Source organism: Melampsora larici-populina (genome assembly GCF_000204055.1).
Source record: "Melampsora larici-populina 98AG31 unplaced genomic scaffold MELLAscaffold_45, whole genome shotgun sequence".
Lineage (NCBI taxonomy): Eukaryota > Fungi > Basidiomycota > Pucciniomycetes > Pucciniales > Melampsoraceae > Melampsora > Melampsora laricis-populina.
Genome location: NW_006768809.1, coordinates 133,979 through 152,065, shown reverse-complemented (window position 1 = coordinate 152,065; position 18,087 = coordinate 133,979). Strand labels below are relative to the sequence as shown.

The following is an 18,087-nucleotide window of genomic DNA, read 5'->3' as shown; positions in this document are numbered from 1 at the left end:
AGCCATCTCTCATCAAATTCCTCCAATTAAGGTTTATTTTATTAACTGCATATCAATTTACTCATCATAAAGGTACAAAAATGTTATGAAACATTGAAAAAGAGATTTTCGGACCAAACTTTTTTCTAAACTCCTTGATACATAACCAGTTTCAAAAAGACGCCAGGTTTAAAGGGACAAGTCTACGATGATCAAGGTTTTTGATTTCCTTGGTAAATCAGTAAATCATTCCTTTTGGTTCACATCAACCGTTGACGTTCAATGATTGACTTTTGTTGAGTGTTTCGACTGACACGCCTAATGGATTTTGAAGAAAATATTTCGGAATTAGCATTTGAACATAGACTCTACTCTTGTGAACTTGGGTCTAAGGTCCTTCAGAATGTAGAATGAGCTTACCAATATTTATCAAGTACGTCAGATTGACCTAATTGATTGAGAAAGTCTTCGTCGTGCGTCTGCAGTGATCAACAAAGCCATCAGTGAACAAGATATGAATCAGATCTGTATAGATTCTGTCAGGATTAAAAAAATGAAACCCACGATGACGACTAGTTGAAAGTTAGCTTGATCTCTTCTCTCTTTGATGATCCTAGTATAGATAAGCAACCAGCCAACAGGCGTGAGTCATAAGGATTTCCACACAAAGGATTTCAATACTTGACACAGTCCAACTCACTCAGAAAGAGCATTAGCCAAAGCATTAATATTATCTTTATCAAGATTCGTCGTAGGTTCATCCAAGGCAAGAATACCACAATTAGTCCCAAAAGATTCAGCCAAAGCCAATCGAATGATGATCGAAGCTAAAACTTTTTGTCCAGCAGAACATCGACCTCTCATATCCATCTCAACTTGATCCTTCAACATCACCACCTTTACGAGTGGATTTTTAATAGGAAACCGTGAAAGTATCAGCTATCCTGAATGGGAAGAAATTGAATGCCTACTTGCGCTTACCCTATAGTTATAAGATCTATTGCTTTTTGCATTCTCGTTTTCAGATTTGATCAAAATCTTATCGATGTCTGACGAGGAACGAGAGAAGAAACGTTTACAATACATATTTATCGTGTCAAGTAGAGGTAAACCGAACTCACCTGTCCCTTGATAAGTCTTTTGCCATAAGGTCTGAATAGTATCGTTTATCTCGGCCATCTTGTGCGAATGGTACTTCATGATCGCCTGATCTAGCGCTTTTGCATACTTATCCAAGTCTTGATTCGCGATCTCAACAGTCTATATCTCATTTTCGTCATGAAAACATATCAACTTGTGATTTTTGACTGAAGAAGGCTGCAAAACCCAAAACCCACCTTGACTTTGATCAATTGATTACGATGTCGGTTGAAGATATCCTTAAACTCGACGTCCATTTCACTTTTCTTGTCTTTTAGATTTTTTCTATCCATTCCAATCTCACCGCCCAACCTCGCATGCTATTTCGGACGTTCCAAATAATTTATGCAAGAAATCAATATTTGATGTCAAGCAAAAAAACTCAAAAGCCTCCTCACATCTGCCTGGAAATCCGCTTGTAACTTTCGAGCTTTATGATACTCTTCATCATATTTCCTGTTTGCCTCACGAGCTCCTTCGACGTCCAATTCTTGCAAAGCGCTTTCCAACCCAGCTATCTCGTCCCGATGAGCTCGTAATCTGATATTATCACTGATATTCCGTTCAAATTCCTTTGCTTTCGTCGACTCTTGATCCAAATCGATCAACGTCTGTTGCGACTCTGCTAGCATTTGAGTAGCCTGTTTGATCAACTGTTCCAGTCGGTCAATCTCTCCCTGACAGCGTTGCATACTCGTCTCAATACCCGATTCAACAAATCTACCGATTGTGTCCGTGAGATGTGAGTATGAGGGCTGTTCAAGCGTTGACAAAACTAAAATAAGACAGCGAGGATCACGTACTTGGCAATTTCTCGATTAATCGTTTCAATCTGGTTAAGACTTTTATTATACATCTGTACTTTCTTGACAACTTCTAGTTCAGCTCCCGAATTCCTAGCACTGAGCTCTTTAAGCTCATTTTCCAGTCGGCTAATGGGCTCAGCAAACGTTCTGATGTGCTCATCGATTTTCTAAAGTTTGAAAGAATCAAAAATGTGGTGTCAGATCTCAATTTGAACGTACTAGCCATACTATGCTCACCTTGATCATCTCGTCCAATTGCGCAATTTCGGTCCTCGATTCTTCCTTTTGCTTTTCAAATCCTTCTCGTTCTTTGATCTGTTGTCTCTTATTATTCAGGTCAAGCTCGATTTGATGTATCTGGTTCTCGAGCACCTGAATAGATGCTCTTTTGTTGTCTCTTTCAGTGACCAAGCTATTCACTTCTTTCCGCACTTCCGCACTGTTAAAGAAGTAAAGAAGAATCTATTCAACCAATGAAAAGCCCGCTGGGTTGCCCCGAAGGAATAAGTCAAGTAGATATATGAAGGAAAGACACCCACAGTTTTGTAGTTAAAGCTTCAAGTTGAGCTTCCACAACTTCACTCGTCTTGGTGGAGCCCGAGTTTTCTAGTTCAAATTCCAATCGCTGTATCTCGCGCTCTAGGTCGTCAGCTTCGAGGCGCATTCGAGTCATGTCGATCACTGAACGCTTGCATAACATCAGTTCGCTCATCTGATCTTTGAGCCGCTCAACGTCTCTTCGAGCCTGTAAATATGATCACTTAGCATCAAGTCATTCTAAAATGGATAGTAATAAAAACATTCATACATCTTCGGATGTATGACTGGAAGCAGCCCACTTGGACTCGAGCTCTTTCAACTCCTCTTCCAAGCTTGGTAATTCTGTTTCCCGTAACTTGTTCACTGCTAGCTCATCAGGCAATAAATTCTTCATCCGTTCTAATTGTTCCTGCCATTCTTTGAGTTCACTTTGATATATTGCTCTCTTTTTCGGTAGCTGCTCGATCATGTCTTTGCACTGAGAATTTCAAAGTAATGCACATGTGAGTTTTTTGAAAGATTCGTTTTCTAGAATAGAACTGACAAAACGCTCAAACCGCTGCATCTCCTGTGCGTCTCCGAATTCTCTTTGACAAGCTCCGCAATTGTTTCCCTTTTTGGCTTTCGCGAGCAAATTCTGATGAAACCGAACGGAATATTTGATGATATCGAGCTCACTACAAACGTTCGTAACATATAACCGCATCGTAAGCTATCTGGCCACCATCTACGGGATGAACAAGAATCGTATGCCAGGATACAAGTCAGGTCACCTATTCAAAGAAAGAATTTCCGTTTCCGCGATACTGATCGACTGTGAAACAGTCTCCCCATCAGCTGCGTCTTTGATTTTCTTTTCGAGACCTATATAGAAATATGCATCAAAGAATTCATTCAGCCTTCAATGTCGAATTTCGCAATATAAAGGTGAAATTAACCATAGAGTTCGCGTTCTAAAGACTTCGTTTTAGCCTTGTTCATCTGCAACTTGGTATCCACGGTCTGTAAATTCCGAGCAGCAGTGGCGTTGACACTTTCAGTATCTCTTGATTGACGCTCTATATCTCTAAACCAAGATTCGAGGGTTCAGCATCACTCTCGAGTCACTCGAACAGAGAAAATGACATACCGGAGGGCGTTTCCAATATCCGTTTCGGCATTCTCGAGTGTCATTTCAGTTTTGACCAATTCTTTGAATTTTGGACCGTGAGATTCAATTCTAATATAGTCCAAAGAAAGATCATACTAGAACGTCAGCCTAACATCTATCAGGAGAATTTCGTTTAGAAATCATCGATCGAAACTAAGGTCGAATATAACCCAACATTGTATGAATTCCATCGTTTTTCTTTTTAGCATCAGTACGTTTCAAAGCCAATTTCGCTCGAGTATCAAACTGTCGATGTAATCCACTCAATTCTGAATGTAATTCATCTTTCTCATCCTCTAGTTTTTTTATTTCGTCATTTTTGGTTTTGATCCGGTTGTCAGCTTGGGATTGAGTCATCCATTTCGTCAATTCTGTCAAACGATCCTGTTTTTGCTTTAAACTATCGGTTTGATCTTTGAGATCATGTTCAGAGATCTTGACCCTCTCAATTTGCTCAGTCAATTTCCTGACGCGCTTCCGGGTGGTGTCCTGTACATTAATAGGATATTAGCAAGACGCAAGTGGTCGGATCGAGGAATGAACAAAAACATCTTTTGGTTGCGCCAACGCACAGTTTGTTCCTGCAAAGCTTGTTTCTTTTGTCGATTCGAGCCTTCCTCCGTCTTGTGTTCAAAGATCTCTTTTTGCTTCTTTTCTTCGGCTCTTTTTCCTTCTCGCTGATTCAAGTGAAAATGCTTACGATGTCAACTCATGAAAAGTGAACCTGACCTCAAAGTAAAAAGCCTCACTTTCACTTGCTCCAGTTCAGAGGAACATCTCTTCTGAGACTCGGTGAGTGTGTTTAAGAACTCTTCGACTTGCCTTTCATCGATCGGGCCTTCAAAGCCTTTAATTTGATGATGTTCACTTAGATGCCTTACCAAGTCCTGCCTTTCTTCTAATGCAGATACGTGTCGCTGTAGATAAAATTACAATATAATATCATCCATGAAGTGTGGTACTGAGATTGAGGAAGATAAGACAAAATCAAATTACCTGAGTTTGAGCTTTCAACTGACCTAACTCGGTAAACTTATTTTGGTGTCTTCGTCGCAGCTTGGCTATTTCTAATTCAAGACTGGCTAATTGATCTTTGGTATCTTGCAATCTCTCTGCATGGTTTTCCAACTTAGCTCTAGATTCTTCTCGAGAATTCCTCAAGTCTTCATCCGTGGCTAAATCATTAAAGAGTCAGTCAGAAAATGGACGCTACGTTCTGAAAGAAACACAACAGATTTGATCAAGGACGAACCACCTGCAATTTCTTCCATGCCCTCCAACAGATCCTGTACCATCTCTTCGCGATTATCTTTCTGTCGTGACAAAGTTTCGTACTCATTCAAAATTTCCTTATAGTGTACAGCTTGCTCGTAAAATTTCTTGTTATCCTCGGCAAGACCAGCGATTTGAGCATCCAAATCGTCATAACGTTCCTCTTTCTTCTCGATATTTGCCTTGATCTTATCTATACCTGCTTGCAGCTGATACGGTAAGCAGAGACGGAAAGTCAGTCCGACAATCAGATCCTTCCCACAATTATATAAACCTCAATCCCTAAGCCCCCCCCTTGGAAAATTCAGTCAGCATTTCTGCTATGAATTTATGTCTCAAGGTAGAGTGCGCCAAGAATCCAGGCTCCCCACTCCCTTGCTGAGTATCCAAAGGTCTACTGACCAGCACTCTAGGAGTGAGCTTCTTGAATCATTCTCATCCACCTTCTTGCGCTTTGTATTTGATTGTCTTAGTGGGTTACGGTCAAATGAAGAAATACTAACCTTTTCTGCACGAGCCTTATCAGTTGCCAAGGCGGAATATCTCTCCTTGTCGACTTTCAGGTCCGCCGTTGCTTCCTTTTTGATGAGCTTGAGGTTATCAAGCGCTTTGGTATATCTGTTGGATAAACATCATCATAAGATAGTCAGACTTAGAAGCTTGATATACCCGTTTTGATGGGGAGATGAAGTATTTGAGGGTGACGAACTTGGTTGCCTCGAAAATCTCATCAAATCTGTACCAAAAAGAAAAGAATAGCTGAGTACAGTAGAACATACAAAAGCAGACGAGATTTCAGGTGACTTACTTTTTCTTTAGACTGGCGGGTTCAGACAATGGCCAATTACTCTCCTCTTGATGACAAAAGATTACATTTTCCAGGATGGCTTTTGATATTCCAAGTTGTCGAGGAAGTTCTATATCCATCTCGGCACATTTGGTCGATATTGTCCGTCTCTAAAAGTTTGTCAGGTTTGCATTCTACAACAGAAGAGGACTGAGTGATTAAGGATTCAAACCTTTGCACTAGATCCCTCACGGCCATCATCATTGTACGATAGGGTCCCTTCAAGAGTTTTCATGGTGATCCCAGCAGTCTTTTTCTTGCTGACTTGGAGACGTCGACTGGCGACTAACTTTGTACCAGCTGCATTTCGGAAACGTAGCATGACTTCTGCCATCACAGTAGATTCACCAGCCATAGATGGATCATGCACAAAGGCACCTCCTTTGGCGTTGGGCGGTAGATCGCCAGTAGTGATGTATTTCAAGCATTCGATGATAGTCTTGGACGAAAACCAAAGAAGTGGATCAACATAAGCCAGCAACTTAAAGGACAGATGGCGAGACGATCAAAACTGACTGTCTTGCCACTTCCATTGTGACCAACGATGACAGTCAACGGACTGTAGAATTGCATGACTGCCATTTGCTCATGATCAAAACTACGGATGCCACGAATGGCGATCTTGTCGATGGTCGACCTGAGGAAATCAAAAGATTTGGAGTCACCGAGAGGGTAGGCAACCTAGACTGGTAATATTATCCTCAGTCACTTTAACGTACATGATGACTTCGTGATGGAGTCACAAGTAGATTGTCCCAATAAGTCTGTCGAGGTCAAATTCAAAGGAATCAAGACCACAGGTCAGCAGACGCGACTTTTGATATTTAAGAGCGCCGATTGATTGGTTCTTTAGTCCTGTGATGCACAAGGACCCTTTGAAAGTGATGAGCACGCGTATGAGGTTGGTTTGGGCGTCAAGTTGAAGGTTTCTAATTGAAGAGTCAAGAGAAAGACAAAGAAGTTGATCAAAACCAATCCACGACCAAAAAAAGTTAATCCAGATCTTCTCGAGTTTCAAAATAACACATAGACTTAGCTTAGGGTAGGGCTTAAAGTCAGAAACCGTTTAGCTTCGAATCAGCTTGACTGTCAGTTTTCGTCTGCTCGCCTTCAGGTTTCAACTCGTCGTCAACTTTCAATTAACTTCATCAACTACATCAAATCACCACCAACCTCAACTTATTTCAATCAACATGGGGAATGGTAAGTTTCAATCGATTTTCAATTCCCATAGAATGGCATGACTAACGTTTAACTTTCTCAGATGGTGGTTCGATTCCGAAACGTGATGACTTGGTCAAAACTAAACATCGAGGTGAACAAGTGGATCCGCAACAAAAAGAATCTACTCGTTGGCATTGCTGTGCCCTTTCCAAAGTGAGTGGTCAGATAAATTCATCGCTGTTTACACAATCTGATCAGGCTGAACCTTGAAACATGTTATCTTCATGTAACTTTCTAGAGACCTTTGGAAGAACCCATCGTTTCAGATCCATTAGGAAAGCTTTACAATAAATCATCAGTACTAGAATATCTTTTAAATAATGATACTTTTGGAGAAGATGGTCGACAAGTAGCTGGACATCTGACTTCACTTCGGGATATCATTAACCTCAAGATAACCTTCGATTCACAATCAACCAAACGAATCTGTCCGATCAGTTTAAAGGAAATGGGAGCTGGATTAGGAAAGATGGAAATGCGTTGGGTTTATCTGATGGGTTGTGGTTGTGTATTAACTGAAACTGGTTTAAAACAAGTAGAGAAATCAACTGAAAAGGTTGAATGTCCAGTTTGTGGAAAACTTCAAGAAAGTTTAGAGTTTGTGATTATTAACCCAAATGAATTAGAAGAAGAAAAGATGAAGATCAAATTGGTTGAACAGAGAAAAAGAGAAAAAGAAGCAAAGGAAAAACGAAAACTAGAAAAGAAAGAGCAAAAGAAAAGAAAGGTAAACATGAATCAAGATGTCGAAACAGGTCCAGATTTCGGACTAGATTCAAATCCAACAAATAAAGAATTCGATAACAATAAAACTCGATCTAAAACAAAGAAGCCCAAAGTAGAGGTACCTCATTCAAAACTTGACCATGAGCCATCATCTTCTATTGCTTCCTCTTCTTTATCGAAAATCAACAAAGAAGTTCAGAAAGAAACCCAGCAAAGTCTTGTCAACTTATCATCAAGTACTCTCAATAGTATCTACGGTCCAAGAGATGAAAACGGTAAACAGCTACTCGGTCAACAGAAAGAATCATGGATGACGAGGGGTACTTGGACTCGCTACGCTGCTTGAAGGATATTCAAGCTTTTCTATATCTACACTTGTTCTTTCGTTCTCTAACTTGTAACATGAACCCATTCTTCGATCCGATGTACGATTTGTTTAGATACCCTTGCACCCGATCCTATTGTCACATTATCAAATCCTGCCCACTTTGCTCTTGACTTCTCGCAGATATGCAAGCCTAGAAACCTTTGACAGAATGCGTCTATGTTCCAGGCTTTTTGTGTCTCCGTGCTCCTCCTGTGTCCCACTAAAGTTGAGTGGGTTTCGTGTGGTTTCATGAAGCCGAAAACACTAGGGGGGCAAACAGGCGAAAATCAATCGAGATGGTCAACAAATTTAACAAACGTTGCAAGGCAAGTTGGTCGCTCTCTCAAGTCACCAAATGATTTATCGGGATTTATCTATGCCAATTTGATCGTAAACTGCACATCTTCGATATCGCTGTCACTTCAGCAATTGATGCCCCACGTGTCAAGTGGGATTGTGAAGCTGACATGCCAGCAACTCATCTGACCACACTCTGCTGTGAGGCTGCTGCTTATCCCATGCGCTCACGTTCAATCCTAATGATTTGAAAGGCAAGAAACAAATTGGATTGTGGACATAAAGCTCCTCGTGTATATCTTGACCAACAATCTTATCAAGATATTCCGCTCAGCAAATCACTTCTAACAAATATGCGTGCCATTACATCCATTCAAACAGTCAAACCAAGAGAAAGATATTGACCAGAGGAAGAGTTGTTCGATGCTTTCAGAAAGCTGCTGACTAAGTGGTTGCGAAAGAAGGAGAAAAATCAAAACTACGATAAATTTACTGATAAAATTCAAGTTGATTAGTTAAAATGCTCTTCAAATCAATAATCATAAGCCACTCGAGCGCCCGCGAACACGTAAGGATACTACATGGAATGATCGTCAACAAGTCAAAGCTAGGTTCAGTACATTGATGATCACACTATGGCATATCGGCTAGGAGCAAATAAAGAATAAAGGATAAGGAACTGACGTTTGCTTGAAACCAATTTCTAACCTCGTCAAGAAGAAATGAAACAACCGTGCAAAGTTGAGCAAAGAGCACCAAGAAACATAAGGAAGGGCAAATGCACGGAAAGACTCACACAAAGCTACTCCTATGAGCAATCTTCGGTATAGTTGCCCAACTCCCACCGAGAAGGACCCAATGTGCTCCATCGAAAAAGTCACTCGAGTAACCAGGATAGAGTAGGCTTGATTGAAAATTGACATGCCGATCAAAGACGGTCTCCGTCCATTCCCAAATACCACCGTTCATCCCGCCTCTCCAGACCCCATCTGCTTCTTTTTGACCCGCTCGTGCTGGGATCGGATGCCAATGTCGAAAGCCAACCGGACTCAGCGGCCCGTCTGAAGGATTATCTCTGAGGTAAACTCTCAGTTCATTCGCAGCTGGTAGCCGACCACCCCGCCGATGTGCGTAGGCTTTTAACTGACGTCCTGATGCCTGTACTGGCCAATGTTTTCCGACTGAGAATGGCACTAAGCCATAGATTGTACGAATTCGGATATCATGCTCCGGGCTCTCGGAATCAGAGTCGAAAGTGTAATCCCAAGATGCTGGTACAACTGTTACATCAAGTCTCAATCCATGAGGCAAATTCTCGAGTGCGTAGACTAGATAGTCCAGGTTGGAGATAGGCGTGGGGGATAATTTGAAAGGACCGACTACCTCGGTCCGAGCTGGATGTTCGTTATCCCATCCGAACTCATGATTCTCGCAGAAATTTAGTTTTTCATCATCCCGATCTAGGTCATCATGGCCCACCAGCAACGTGGTAGTGTCAGAGTATTCGATCAACTCTGCTGTACCTGAATCAGTGGTAGCTTCCAAGTCCCATTGGCGTGAAAGCGAACTCCAATCCGGTGGACTGAAGGTCGGCAGCATGTTGAGGGAAGGCAGCTGAACAAGCATATATAAGAATGTTTCGAGATGCAAGGCCTCATGCTCGTATATCTGTTCCCATCACGTCATATTGGAAAGGATCAAACTCAGTAACTTTCCATTTCTCGATGATTTACTCTGAAGCAGCAAGCTTGTGGCATCGGCTTCATTCATGCAAGTTCGCGGTGATTGGAGGTCAAGTCTTATCAAATGGACTGTACACTTACCATCCAAAGAACTCTTGCCAGGGACCGCTTCAAAACCAGCGAATGGTTCTCAATAGATTCGTACACTTTTGAAATTCTAGCTCGTACAGAGTTCTTGAAATCGAGGATCTCTGACAAGCTGGGCCATTCATCTTCATATTCTGGTACCTTGGAATGTTCGTTGCAGATGGTGGGATCATCCATGTCGGGATCAATGCCTCTTTCGAAGATTTCTGAGAATCTTTTAGGCTCGCTGTACGGTTCGCTGAAATATCGACTGAGATGGATGTCTGCAAAGACGGGTATGTGTCCAAAATAGACTATGGCAGAAAACGGAGAAATAAGACAAGGGTCTCGTTGTTTAGAGTGGGATAGTGATGATGAGAGGGAAGGTGAAGTCTGCTTTCTCGGATTCAATTCTTGATCACTCACATAAGCAGATATGTCTCAAGTCAATCGGCTTGGTGTATAACAGATCTTGAGGAGTGATACCCATCGTGACCAAATCCCAAGCTGACCAAATTTCATCCCACTCCTTCATGGATGGCACATTTCCTCTAGCATACGTTTTCGCATCAATCAGGCGTGGGAATTCCGGCTGTTCTGACACAGAACTAGGTTCAAGAGCTGAACAAAGGTCCAAGACGAGGAAGCAAAGATTAATATAACCATTTTGGATCAAGGATGCCAATGCCTCATTGTTGAGTTGACAAGGAGACAGGCTTTATGGAAATCGTGCCGAAGATTCAACGCGTATGAAAAAGGGGTTACCTGTTCGGTCCATTGCCTTAAAACGACATTGGAGCTGGTCCCCAAACTTCAGACCTCGCATGTTGTCCACCGACATCGAATTGAAAGCTCTGAAAAGTGTCTCACATGTAGACGATCCAGGTTCGATCATCATTCTGCGGATGGCCATATCCGTCCTCGCCTCTTTTTCAAGAGCCTCAACCTTTGAAAAAGCAAGGTCGTCAAATGAGAATCCAGCACGTTCAACTAAGTAAAGTGAGTGAATTGGACCGGTAGTAGGTCTTGAAGCCAAGGGTAAATGAGATTGATCAGACCAGGTCTGGATGACTCGTAATCCAGCGGAGTGGAAAAGTTGATGAACCTCCTCGTCGGTGAACTTGTACGATTTTTCCATCAATATGAGCTCTCCAGCTTTTATTTGGATCACTGAATCTTTCTTGGAATCTTCATCTTGTGTGACTAGGGCTGTGATGGTGAGCGTTATGGCTTCGCGAGCTCGAAGGTAGGCCTACATGGTCAGTGGTCAGAAGCCGAAATAAACACTCGAGGTTGTGAAATCGATGAAGATAAATGGGAAAAATTGTGCACACTAACCTCATTTCGACTCATACTCGCGTTATACCGTGAGACGTATTCGAATTGCTCTGAATTCAAGATGCTCTTGTCGATTCCCAGCATTCGAGCAAGGACGGTAATACCATTGAGGATGAACTGATGTGTTACCCCTTCTGAGTCGTTGTAAGCTTTTGCAACTTTCTCTGGAATCTTACAGTTATCGATTCCAATCAAGATTCGAGTCTGATGATGTAAAGCCGGCCTGAGTTCATCTCTCAAAAACTCGAGAGCTTCTTGCGGCGAGTAGTTCCCGATTGACGATCCCAGCCAGAGAATCGCTCTTCGATCACCTTGACTCCCGCCCAGTGAATCGTCGGTCCGCGATGAACGCGTTTCTGAGTCGGAGTTGCTAGAGGAAGATGTTGACAGTGAATGAGTGATCCATTCCAGACCTTGGGTATAAGTTCCACATATCCCTCTTGTCTGGACCTCTTCCCCGACCAGCGGCCCTGCTCCGCTGTCTTCCTGTAGCTCTACAGCTGAGAGGGTTGAAACCAGTTGGCTATATTCAAGGTCAAGCTTCGATATACGATGTGGGGAGGGGTCGTCAGTTGTCCATCTCAGTCTCTGATCACGACTTGATGACTGCACATTGTATGTGCCTTTTTAGAATTGATAATAGCTTACAGCATAATATTCAGCCTGTGATAGGAAAGCACCGTGGTCATGTTTGGAGATAGACCCCAGTAGATTCGCTACATTTCGTAAGAGGTGCGTGGTTTTTTTCAATGAGCTACATGAGGATTTGAAAAGATTTAGTAGCCATTTGTACGCTCTCAAGTAATCATGGGCTTGTGTGAAAAGACCACATAAGCATCAGAAGGGAGTAGGAATTTGGGAAGACAAACCCGGCGCCCAATTCGACAATCGACATTGAGATTCCATTCGCAAACGGAGGCATGGCTGGCAAATCCACCCCAGACCTACACCAAGCATTATATTTGAGGAAAAAGTATATCAACAGCGTCAGCTAAAGTCAAGAAAGGTTGTCGTAGGGTATTTCCATGACTTTTGACTTTGTAAGAGACGAATCACCCTTTATTCTCATCGTCTCCCGAACAACCTTTGGGTTCCTGTCAAAGAAGCGCATCTTTGAGTCTTCGAAGGGATTGACATAGATGTTGACCGATATCGGGATGACTTACGACTTCAGCTGCTGTTAGTCCACACAGCCTGCGAGCCTAAGAAGAACACAATACATTGTTAGGCGAATGTGGTAAGTTGACATTCTACATGATATTGCAGGCTTTCAGGCGATAGATCCAGCACCATTGGGTCAGATCCTGACAGCTAAGTGCCATATTAGATAAAGACTTGTAGGAAGTCGGGCGTGGATAGCTGATGACCAAGGCCATCTTTTGGTCGTGAGAATATGCGCATATATCCTCTTGTGCTGCCATTTGACTAGATCAAGATGTGCAGCTCAAAGAAGTGATACATTTGATAGACGGGAAAAGTGGAAAATGAGAAGACCCCGAAACTCACAATCTCGGCTCCATGTCGTTTGAAGATTTGCAATTCGGTACCGTAAGGCTACAAGACACATACACACAGGTGCAAAATAAGTATGTCTCTACTTTCCAGAAATCTGATAAGTGACGAAAAATATTGCATGACTGACGTAGTAATCATGAGTAGCGGTGATCTGGTCGTACAGCTCAAGTCCGAGATGATCATCTATGAGTGGAAGTTAAGCAGGGGATCAGCGAATATGCAATCTGGAATTGATTGCGTATGGAAAGTCTCACATAACACCACTGATCCGGGATCACAAACAAAGAAAATTAAAATTCAAGTCAGTTACGCGTGTCGGCCCCTCACACAGAAAAATTGGTACATGAACTGAGAGAGATGTTGTTAGAGTTGGAATGGGGGTCTTTGTAAGGCGCGTTTGAAATGTATGAATATAGCTAAATCCTGTATTCTGGTGATTGGGTTGATTTGTGAGAGGATATAGATGATGTAAAGGAAATGAAACGCACCAGTAGGAATAGATTTTTCGTAACTGTAAAGGCGATCTTGAGGAAGTGGCCCAGGTATGATAATTTGAGTGGATGAAAGCTTAGTGACAATATCTTGTAAAAGTGGATCAGAGGGAACTTCTGAAGGCACTGAAGAATCGGATGTTGAAGCTGAAGAGGATGAAGAGCAAGAGGAATTGCGTAAATCAATGATCGAAGTTTGAACTCTCATGGCTATTTCTTCTTCAGGCGTCAACGGTCTGGTGGTAGAGATTGTTGGATGGTGCGCTGTAGGGATCATCTTTGATTGTTTTGAGGACTAACTGTGATGTGGCAAAGGACCGTGATCAATTTGATAACAAAAAAAGATGAGAAAAAGATCAGCCTATAATCTGATGTTGTAGCCATAACACCAAGGGGGAAAACTGCTCTGATTATGATAAGCTTCCGGGCTGAAGTGAGAAGTGTAGAGATATATATTATCTGAAATTTATATGAGTCTCTAGCTTGAAGCAAGTCAGAGTTTGCTTGATCAAAAAGCAGGTGATAAAACTTGTGATAAAGTGGAAGTGGATTTTGTTAGGAGATGATGAATGGATTATGATGATTAGAGTTTGACATGAGATGCTCTCTTCTGGTTTGAAGTCCAGAAGGTGAAAAAGTGATGGTCCACTTTCAAGATGAGATTGAAGGAATGAAAGTATTCGTGTTGTAAAAAGATAATCAAGCTACTCAAGACGGGATGAATGAAGTGATGATTATGATTATGATTAATTATATTGTGACTACGTACATATAGTATGAATTATGATATCAGTTGAATTGAAACATGGGATTTTGGATTCGAGTAGACAGGTAAGATTTGTTTGAATCAAAACACTAACAAGATTTGACCGGGGAAATCAGACAGAAGCTGATTAGTGATAGCGGGTGAAAGTTTAAAGACTTGACATTTGTTCTGATGAGATGAAAGTGAAATGTGAGTCAGGGGATGAGAACGAACCAGACTGGATGGAGTGGATTGGAACGTTGCAATCTGCAATCTTGAAGATGAAAATCAAGAACCAGGGAAATGAACTGATGAAGGTGATGATGAAGAAGAGAAAGAGAAAGATAGAAATGGAATGAAGAGGTTGAGGTAGGTAAAGACAGAAGATCAAGAGAAATATGAGACTGACTCAACTTGACTATGTGCCAGATGTTATTGATCAGTGAATGAGCTGTTGACCGGAAATCGATTGAAATCAAACCAAAAGAACTGAAATCGATTTGAAAGATGATTCAGAATGGTAAATGGAAATCAGTTTTCAAGTCTTAAGGACTGGATGGATTGTAGAGGTGAGAAAGTTGATTGATGATGAAGATCAGCAGTAAATCTGACAAGCTTGATCATGAACTTTTTTCAAGAGGAAATCTCAGGTGTAAACTCTCTATCCTGTGATTCGATCAAGTTACCCTCAAGTTGAAGAAATATAAGATATGACTTTCAAAAAGATCTGAGCTTGAAGGACGTGAGATTAGTGATGATCTCTAGACTCTCAATGCGAAACTCGAGGAAATTGATAAGGAATTGGTGCCAAGCTTTACCAAATCTGCTGTTAAAAAATACGGATCCACTTGGTTTTTCCAAAAGTTGACTCCAGGGAAAGTACGCGATTAGATAATCGGAGTGGACAGGAGAGATAGATTGGACGGTGCGATAAACCTGGGGAAAAATCAAACCAGATGAAAAGTGTCCAGATAAGGATTCTCGAATGCAAGAGCTATTACGTCACAAATCATTTATGGTGTCTATAAATCTTTCACCACGGGAACCCAAACAGAAACACTCAAATTGTCTCGAGAAACGGAATTAAGCAAAAGGATTCAGACATCCAAGCAACCGCTGGACTGTATCAATGACGTCTTTTTGCCGAGCGGGTCTGAACGAAAAAAAAGAGAAAGGACATACCGAAAAAATAGATAGGATGATATGTATGAAGTGTCATGGAATTAGGATGCTATCATTATGACTCGAGTTCCAAGCACATATCAAACTCACCAAAACTTGATTGTAACCAATCAGCGATACAAGTCAGCAAGTTCATCACATGGCAAATGCTAAGGGCAAAAAAGCCCTTATGTAGATCTAAGATTCATTTTCAGCACCTCTCAGTTGATATCGAATTGATGCAATCATTGATAACCAATGCCCGAATCGCAATGTTAGTTTCAGTAAGCTCATACGCCATTCCACGTGGCACCACAAAACCATCATGATGTGTGCTTTGATTCGTTGTTAAGTTTACAAAGAGCTGGCTGTACACACGTTTGCACGTTTACGGTTTGCCTCTCCTGACAATACTGAAACGTCGTACTTGACACTACGTGCTCATGATACGCATCTGTCGATCAGCGTGTTCTCTTGCAGGGATGACGGCATTTATTTTGATAGACCGGCCACAGGATAAGGTTTCGAAAAGAAAGTGAAAATTTGCAGCGCAGTACTACATAGCAAGTCGGATATATGCGATGAATAGAAGATCTACCAAAGGATTATTGGTGTGATGTGTACATACAAAATCATCGCAGTCCTTTGCGGTCCCATTCTCAAGCTCTCAGCCTAACATCAGAATTGATCACCTTGGGATTGCCGAGTGGTGGCCGGTAAGCGGGGTTGATGAGAGAACAAGCTGTGTGACCGTCACATATGTAGCATGATCAATTCAGGTATGTTCAACATCGCGTCTGATCAGACAATTTGAACATCTTCTTCATAAAACACTTCAGACATGATTTTTATCTTATTCTACGTTCACCTTGCCACTGCGGAGCTTGAGTATGTACGTACTATCTTTGTAGATCGCGGACCCGTTCCGATTGTACATATTTGAAGACTTGGTCCAATCGTTCAAAATATTTTTCTGTTCAAGCTGTTCAACGTGCGATAAGAAATTCAAATTCACTGTTCCCTTCTTCTTTGATAAAGCAAGTGTAGAACCCAACGGGACTCCATATTCTCAGGTCAGCTCTCCTGTCTCAGTTTGTACACTAAGTCTAAGATGCTCAGTACACAAAACCAAACTTTGCCCCAGTTTGTCTACCAAAGTTGAGCAATTCGGCGCCAGATTGGAGATGAACTCGTATGTGGGTTTGACTGCGTGTTCAATTTTACGTTTGGGATTCATCACTTGTAGAATCTGTTTGTCATATTGATAAGGAAGCATGAAATCAGCTCTTCATCTTACATAAAGCTAAGATTCGTAAGACACATGATTCACCTTCCTCCAGAAGACTTTGACCATCAGATTCCATGTGGACAAGGTGCATCATCTTCTTAATCCGTTGGTCGTACTGCGGGTGATACTGCGACGTTAACTACGATTCGGAATCAAGATCCATCGTGCTTATCGAGTGGAGGTCTCATGTAGGGTGTACGATACCTACAAGAATTATCCTGAGAGTTTAAGCTCTTCTTACGATGTCTCATGTGGTGTCTCATCCGAACCAGCACGATCCGAAGAGTGAGATTTGTAAAAATCATGTACCTTGAGACTCCTTGAGAGCAATTATGGAAGCTATCAAGGTCCTTGTATGCGGCCGCTGGAAATTGCTCAAGCCAATGGTCCGGTAGGGCAGCCGGATCTAAAGAGGAGGAGGTCAAAAAGATAGCAAGAAAAGAGGTCGCACCTGGAACATTGGCACAGCATGAAGATCGGTTGCGTCAACCGGAATTCAGGATACATATGAAATAAGCACCAGTGGAAAGAAGGGTTGGTGACTAGCCTTAGAATAAATTATCAATGTCGTGCTCTTACACAGCCCCTTAAGCTAACTTCGTCTGCCTCGCCTCAGCGGATTCAAATCTGTTGAGAGTGCGGTCTCAGATCGACCAGTTATCACACGCGCGAAAGCGCCTGAGTGTTAAACATACCAGGGTTCCACACGTTCAAGATATTGAGTGCGATGAAGCTATGATACCGGTCTCGCCCGAACGTGGCCATCATGATGAATAGGTATTAAAGGTTCGCGGCTTCAACGTGAATCGCCCATGATGGTAAACCAGAGTGAGATCTGAATTTGTCCTAAGAAGGAATCAGAGGTGGTCATAGGGTCAGCAGTGAGCACAGATTCCGCGAAGCTAGTGACTGGGTTCAGAACGGAAATTGTGACAGGATATACTTACAGCTCGAGGCTCAGCATCAGAGAGTTGCTGGAGAGTCAAATTCGTAATGAGATTATCGCCTGTTCCATGATGCGCTGTCTGCGTGCATCAGGTAGTTCGATATGGCTGAAAAGATCAAAGAGAGAAACAATCTGATGAGAAAAGATTGTAAAGAAGATGTGCATCCTGGATTAAGGGAAGTCGATTTTGCTAAGAATCAATATCTTGTCTTTGGTGTGACTGCAAAGACAACTGGTCAAGAAGATCATGTGATCACAATGAAGTCATCGTAGTCATCTTAACACGGCACGAATTCACATGACACAGCACTTTATCAAGCTGTGATCGATGTGAATCAAATGATGCTTATCCGATGATGTAAGTCAATAAGATTATGAATGATGACAGAACCTGACAGAACCTTTACCAACCGAATGGTGAAATCAGCCTGATAAGATTTATGAACA

At 41.9% G+C, this 18,087-nt stretch overlaps 5 protein-coding genes across 5 annotated transcripts; 2 read left to right on the top strand and 3 right to left on the bottom strand.

Annotated features, from left to right (window-relative positions):
- Positions 1-8: 8 nt before the first annotated feature.
- Positions 9-6,670, bottom strand: MELLADRAFT_49933 (uncharacterized protein; the record flags this gene model as incomplete). Its single annotated transcript, XM_007414669.1, has 27 exons — positions 9-297; positions 400-458; positions 544-592; positions 680-876; positions 961-1,028; positions 1,101-1,239; positions 1,317-1,439; positions 1,518-1,839; positions 1,923-2,092; positions 2,163-2,364; positions 2,465-2,670; positions 2,734-2,906; positions 2,967-3,142; positions 3,239-3,329; positions 3,404-3,531; positions 3,595-3,684; positions 3,791-4,104; positions 4,184-4,276; positions 4,365-4,532; positions 4,612-4,790; positions 4,871-5,096; positions 5,391-5,505; positions 5,597-5,623; positions 5,696-5,844; positions 5,907-6,173; positions 6,251-6,371; positions 6,454-6,670. Coding segments are annotated over 27 exons (3,912 nt in total).
- Positions 6,671-6,872: 202 nt separating this feature from the next.
- MELLADRAFT_49930 (uncharacterized protein) lies at positions 6,873-8,156 on the top strand (the record flags this gene model as incomplete). Its single annotated transcript, XM_007414781.1, has 3 exons — positions 6,873-6,937; positions 6,999-7,111; positions 7,197-8,156. 3 exons carry the CDS (start codon positions 6,928-6,930, stop codon positions 8,028-8,030), a joined length of 957 nt encoding a protein of 318 aa, XP_007414843.1.
- A 724-nt stretch (positions 8,157-8,880) lies between these two features.
- MELLADRAFT_110519 (uncharacterized protein) lies at positions 8,881-12,416 on the bottom strand (the record flags this gene model as incomplete). The annotated part of the gene is made up of 9 exons (XM_007414668.1): positions 8,881-8,925; positions 9,033-9,051; positions 9,145-10,016; positions 10,172-10,470; positions 10,583-10,777; positions 10,922-11,408; positions 11,495-12,034; positions 12,143-12,248; positions 12,364-12,416. 9 exons carry the CDS (start codon positions 12,414-12,416, stop codon positions 8,881-8,883), a joined length of 2,616 nt encoding a protein of 871 aa, XP_007414730.1.
- A 401-nt stretch (positions 12,417-12,817) lies between these two features.
- On the bottom strand, positions 12,818-13,777 carry MELLADRAFT_91727 (uncharacterized protein; the record flags this gene model as incomplete). Its single annotated transcript, XM_007414667.1, has 5 exons — positions 12,818-12,919; positions 13,001-13,048; positions 13,137-13,192; positions 13,264-13,272; positions 13,498-13,777. The coding sequence occupies 5 exons, from the start codon at positions 13,775-13,777 to the stop codon at positions 12,818-12,820; spliced, it is 495 nt and encodes a 164-aa protein (XP_007414729.1).
- Positions 13,778-15,484: 1,707 nt separating this feature from the next.
- MELLADRAFT_110517 (uncharacterized protein) lies at positions 15,485-17,210 on the top strand (the record flags this gene model as incomplete). The annotated part of the gene is made up of 7 exons (XM_007414782.1): positions 15,485-15,549; positions 15,603-15,690; positions 16,048-16,122; positions 16,172-16,185; positions 16,389-16,479; positions 16,852-16,979; positions 17,042-17,210. The coding sequence occupies 7 exons, from the start codon at positions 15,485-15,487 to the stop codon at positions 17,208-17,210; spliced, it is 630 nt and encodes a 209-aa protein (XP_007414844.1).
- Positions 17,211-18,087: the final 877 nt, after the last annotated feature.